Source organism: Phaethon lepturus, unplaced genomic scaffold (genome assembly GCF_000687285.1).
Source record: "Phaethon lepturus isolate BGI_N335 unplaced genomic scaffold, ASM68728v1 scaffold25412, whole genome shotgun sequence".
NCBI classification, from domain to species: Eukaryota; Metazoa; Chordata; class Aves; order Phaethontiformes; family Phaethontidae; genus Phaethon; species Phaethon lepturus.
In genome coordinates this window covers 5,143-10,972 of record NW_010524434.1, presented here as the reverse complement: position 1 = coordinate 10,972, position 5,830 = coordinate 5,143, and the positions used below count along the sequence as shown (strand labels likewise).

The following is a 5,830-nucleotide window of genomic DNA, read 5'->3' as shown; positions in this document are numbered from 1 at the left end:
CCCCAGCTACTACCTTCTCCTCCAAGGCCGCCATCCTCTCCTTGAGGTGCAGCTGCAGCCGCTCATTGGACTCGCTCAGCAGACGGTCCACGGTGTCCGAGAGCCGCTTGTTGTGCTCCTCGTTCATCTTCTCCCGCTGGCGAGCCTGCAAACAGCGACCAGCCACGTCAGATCCGGTGGACCTGCTCCTCCTGCCATGAGGGGCTCAGTGCTCTCCTGCCGTCCCGCGCCTGCTGGTGGTGTCAGAGCTGATCCACCAGGCATAGCATTTGGGGACAAATCCAGCCCTTACAGCACAGATCAGACCCTCTGCTGGGGCTCTGCCGGTCTCTGCCATTTCCCAGCCAGGATGAACAGGAGAGAGGACAGGATCCAAAGAGATCCTGCCTGCCTGGCCCCCAAGAAAGCTTCACCTGTGCATCTACCAGGGACAGCCCCACTGGGGGCATGTTCCAGACCCCAAAGGGTGCCGATCCTCTGGATTTGCAAAGGTCTCTCCAAATGTCTGCCCCAGGCCAAAATAACCAGGAGCTTCCCCAGGAGCACACACTCTAATACCACCTGGGTGACCCGAGAAATGGGCATCACGACAGGAGGCACAGACAGCCCAGCCACCGGCTAAGGAGCACAGCAGGGATTGTGTCCCATGACACATCGTCCACATCCCTGCTTTTCTGAGGGGCAGCACCCTTTGCTCCCAGCACCCATCGGTCTCACCCTGCTGCTGATCCAGGCTGGGGGGAAGAGCAGCTGGAGCTTCCCCCTCCACCCTGCATTTGGGGTCCCAGCTTGCCCCAGGAGGTGATGCTGGGAGAGGAGTGGACGTGGCATGCTATCAGCAAGATTTGGATGCCTGGGAGAGGGGGAAATCACAGCAGAGAGTGTCATGAGCTCCTGGGTGACTCTAGATGAAGAGATCCTGGATGGGAAAGGATTAACCAGGCCCTCTCCACACCCTGCTTCAGAGACACCAGCGAGCCCACCCTTCACGGTGCGCCCAGGTACCTAGCCACCATGGCAAGGCAGAGCCAAGGCCGGATCAGGACTCCCCTGTACAGGCTGAGCAGCACTTACCCTGGCCAGCTCCTGGTTCTTCTCCTCTAGCTGGCTCTCCAGCTGCCGGAGGTGCTCCTCGATGCTCCCGTGCCTCTCTTCTGCCTGGGAAAAGCAGAGCAGCCCTCTTGGATGATGCTCCCCAAAACCAGGTGGCTCCTCCTGCACTCCTCCTTCCACACCTGCATCCGCATCCTTCCCCGGGATGCGGCGCTCTCTCCCGTCCCTGCACCCCCGCCGTGGTTCACTCTGTGCCGTCAGCCCAAAACAGCCCTGCCAGCGAGCTGGTGGGAGACGGAGGTGCTCTGTGAGCGACTTGGCACCCGTTCCAGCGCCCGGGAAAGGCAGGGCTGGCTGTATCCACACCTCCCTCCAGGCCTGCACCCTCCCAGATCCAGCCTAGGTCCATCCTCTCCCTCCCCATCCCAGAGTGGTCCCAGCACAAGCTGAAGGCCACTCGGATTGACATGGCCATCTCTGCCTTGGAGAAAGGAGCTGAGGGAAGGGAGCAAGCCTCACGCGTGCAGGACACGTCAGGAGCTTTAAAAACTCTGCTTTGTCCCCGCAGCCACAGTGGAGGCAGAGGACAGCAAAGCTCAGAGGCTGGGAATGCGAGCGGGGTGCCTTGGGCCTGCCAGCAGCTCCGTCGCTGCAGGGGACAGCCAGACCTGCCTCCTCCTCTGGCTTCTGTGCCCTCTCCTGTCCCGGCCGTCCCCGTGTGCCCCGCTCACTTGCCTTGGTGAGCGCGGCGATGCGCTGGGCCAGCTCCGCTTCCACCTCGGGCAGCGTTTCTGCCTTCCGCATCGTCTGCTGCAGCTTCTGCTCCGCCAGCTCCAGCAGCTCCTGCAGATGCCGGGCTTTCTCCTCGCACTGCAGAACAGGACAGGATGGGTGCCCAGCACCAAGGCTTGTCTGCCTGTCCCATCCCCAGCACTTGCTTCTCCCTCCCAGGTCCCCAGGGTGGTGGGGAGTCTTTGGGTCCAAGCTTCGGTACCTGGCGGTGCAGGGACTCCTTGTTGGCCAACTCGTTTTCCAGCTTGTCATTGAGGTCATGGATGGAGGTGGCTTCTCGCTGGGCTGCCAGGTAGCGTTTCTCCAGCGTGGTGATCCTCTCCTCCATGTCCTCTTTCTGAGCCAGGGCCTGGGGAAGTGACAGGGCTGTCACATCCTGATCTGTGACCACCAATTTGGGAATAACTGGGCCCCCCAGCTCCTGCAAGCCTGGGACACCCCCGAGTCCAAGCATGCAATGAAAACCCTGCTCTGCACAGCAATGAGGGACAGTAGAGTGGGAGATCAATAAAGGGAGAGTCAGGCAATCACAGAAAAAATGTCTAGCACGGACACAGCTCACTGCCCCAGGTCTGCAGCGCACCTGGGTACCTCGGTGTCTGCTTATAACCTCAGGCAAGTCCTGGTGATGGACTTGGGGACAATCTCCCAAAGGCAGTGGTCTCTTTTGGGGAACACTGGCCTTCACCCTACATACAACAGGGGTTACAACCCCTTCCCAGCCCAGAGCATGTGGAAGCTGCTGTGAAAGTCTCTGCAACGGCAACAGGCCTGGCAGTGCGAGAGGGCAGTGTCTAACCTCTCGGAGGTCCCTCTGGTACTTGCTGCTCATCTCCTCCGATTTGATCAGATCCTTCCTGGCGGTGCCCAGATCCTCCTCCAGCTCGGCGACGCTGGCAGCCAACGCAGAGATGCGCTCCTTGGCCTGGACGACCTCGAAATTCTGCTTCTCCAGGAGCTCCTGCAGCTCCACCACCCGCCCTGCCTCATCGTCCGGGCGGACGGAGCCGTGGGAGAGCCGCTGCAAGGCAGCAGAGAGGGAGGTGGATGCCGGGCTGCCCCAAAGCACGGGCTGGCGTTGCCTGCAGCTACGCAATGGGGGAACACAGCCTGCGGGGACCCAGTGAGGTGGGGAGTGGGAACATGGGGCTCTGGGACCCCCTGTCACCAGTCTCCGCTAGGCAGGGATGTGGCTTCTCACAGGCACGATGGAACGGGAACGGCTGAGGGCTTCCCAGAGTGCCTGTGGGAAGCAGAGCCCCTAGGAGCATCCGAGCAGGAGCACAAATTCCCCTCCACTCAGAAATGGCCTGTATCCACCGGGAAGGGCATTTCCCAGGGGGTTGGACCCAGGGGAGAGGGAAAAACGTTTTCAGCACCCTGGAGCCAGTGGCAAGGGGGTTGGAGAAACGGTGGCGTCGGTGAGCGTGGTCAGAGCAGGGGTTTCTGGGGCTCTCACCTTCCAGGGAAGCTTCTGTGTTGGCTCCTTGGGCTCCCTCTCATCCCGCTCAGCCGCCGGCGCCTCCCGCGCGGCGCCTTGCTGCAGAGCCGCCACCTGCATGGCGACAGGGCTTAATTAATGAGAGAAAGCAGATGAGACCAGCTGGTCCGGTCACAGGTAGGGCCGGTCCTGGTGCACCCAGGTCTGCAACCGGCTTCCCGCTGTCTTCCTCCACCCTCACAGTCTGCTAGTGCCTAGAGCTGGGGGAACTGGAGGGCTAGGGTGAAGAAGAGAGGGGAAGGCAGAGACGCTGTGAAGGCTCAGCGCTGATGGAGGATGAAGCCACATCTTGCATGGACACAGTGGTGCTTGCTACAGGCACGCAAAGGGCCCGAGCCCCAGCAGTAAGGCTGTCCTGGGGTGCCCTCGGGGACCGGGGGCCTGTACCCCAGGACTCCCTCCCAACTCATTTCACTAGTTTGCAGCCAGACAGACACCAAACCTGGTGCCGACATAGCCAGCAGGAGCAGGGGATAAACACTGGCATCACACCCTGCTCTGCTGCGGGAGGATGGGGACAGGTCCCTGCAAGGTGACCGAGGGCCAGGCACTGCCTCCCCGCTGCGCCTGCGGAAGTACCGCGGGACACATCCTGGGAACTGGAAAGAAAAGCAAAATTTGGCCAGGCAGAGGCTGTAAGGATGGCTCTGTCCTTTTGGCAGTGGTGGCTGGGTACAAACTTCATGAGGAAAGTGTGGTTCACCACCTCCAAGATGAACAGGGCTAAATGTTGGGGACAGAGAAGTCCCCACGCCAGGGCCCGAGCAAGGAAAGAAATGGGGGATGCAAGACAGGGTGTTTGGAGCAGCGAGGTTTGGGTCTTTGCTGAGGCGGGGGAAAAGCCCACAGGCAAAGTCACTCTCAGTCCCCTTAAATGATTCAAGTTCAGGTTGCTTTTCTCAGTGAAATGAACACCAAACAGCAAAACAATAGAGGAAACCTTGCCCGTGAGACAAAAATTTTCACAGTATCTACAAGGTTTCCCTTAAATTCAGGCAAGTCTTCATGTAAACAGCAATTTTAGAATAAAAGCCTTACACTAAAAATGCCAAAATGACACTTCAATCTGCATGGTCATTTGAGGGTGGTATTTCAGCAAATTCAACATGAATTCAAAAATGTAACACGGAGCAGTCCCAGCCCAGTGGGAGCCCCAGCAAGGACCCAGCGGGCAAGCCCCTGCAAGGGTAGGCTGCCAGATACCTCTTACCTGCCGATGGGCATCCACGAGCTGCTCCTCCAAGGTTGCCACTCGCTCCAATGCTGCTCGCAAGCGTTCCCTGACCTGCAGTTATGTAAAATAACAGGGAAAGCCATTATTTATCCGTGATGAGGGTGCCCAGAATCTAGGCAAGTTCCCAGCCCCTTTTGTCTGGCTGACAGCAGGCTCAGGTGGATTCACATCCACGGAACAACTCAGGGATGCTCCAGCCCATCACCTGGGAGAGCAAAAGCATGTTGGAGAGGAACAGCCCAGATCAAACTGATTCTTGCAGCAGACCCATGGCCAGGGCAGCTTGAAGATTTTTTTTTAGCAGAGCAAGGAGCTGCTCAAGGTAAATCAAACAGGAGGAACAATATGAGCTGTAATGCAAAGACTGAACCAGGGTGCCAAATGCCAGCGCTCATCGCCACCACGTGAGTGACCAGAGGAAGCAAGATCCCTGTCCCCGACAGCCTCAAACCCACTCAGCAGCCCCACTGGCTCCTAAAAATGAGGGTGATGCAGCTTTTGGATACCCAAGACCTTCTTCCTGAGGGACCCCCATGTCACCACACAGTTTAAGAAAAAAAACGGCATCCAGCTGGAGGGTGGAGGGTTGGGAGAAGGTCAGCTCTGAGCAGGGGACGCTCACGGAGAGAGGTCCCAGCAGCCTGTCTCACCTTTTCATCTAGCGCCTTGTGATGCTCGAAGAGTGACTTGAGTGCCTTGAGCACCTCGACCTCACTGGAAACCCCAGACGGTGACTGGGCCTGACGCTTGACCACGGTCATCCTCAGGGACCGCTCATGCCTCGACACCAGGCACTCCAGGTGCTCCAGCAAGAGCTGCAAGAGGGCAAGCATGAGGCTCTCAGCAGCCCGGGGGCTGCTGATGCCGGCATCGGCCCAGCAGCCTGCGGCGTCCCACATTTCTGGGGACTGAAAGCCAGACAGCAGGTTTTACACACTTACCCGGGTGTTATTGCGCTCGGCTTTCAGCTCCGAGATCTCCTCTTCCCTCTCCAGGAGCTGCTCCCGGCACGCGCTGAGCTCCCGCGTCAGTGTCGCAAACTCCTGCCGAAATCAGGGCACGGCCGTGAGCAAGGAGAGCAGGATGGAGACGGAGCCAGTGTCCCACCCCACTGCCAGGACCTCCAGAACAAAGCATTGCCCATCCGAAGCCAACCAGTGAGAGACAGGTCCCTGGGGACCAAGGGGAACATTGAGAAGTTGGTGGAGAAGCACAGCCAGGCTGGGAGGTGGTCTGTTCCTGGCTCCCCT

The 5,830-nt window shown here is 59.1% G+C and overlaps 1 protein-coding gene across 1 annotated transcript; it reads right to left on the bottom strand.

The window, feature by feature from the left end:
- Nucleotides 1–13: 13 nt before the first annotated feature.
- LOC104617208 (liprin-alpha-4-like) lies at nt 14–5,623 on the bottom strand (the record flags this gene model as incomplete). The annotated part of the gene is made up of 9 exons (XM_010282460.1): nt 14–145; nt 1,075–1,158; nt 1,789–1,923; nt 2,048–2,194; nt 2,645–2,866; nt 3,305–3,400; nt 4,557–4,631; nt 5,231–5,395; nt 5,522–5,623. Coding segments are annotated over 9 exons (1,158 nt in total), but the record flags the coding sequence as incomplete, so codon positions are not given.
- Between the last annotated feature and the right edge of the window lie 207 nt (nt 5,624–5,830).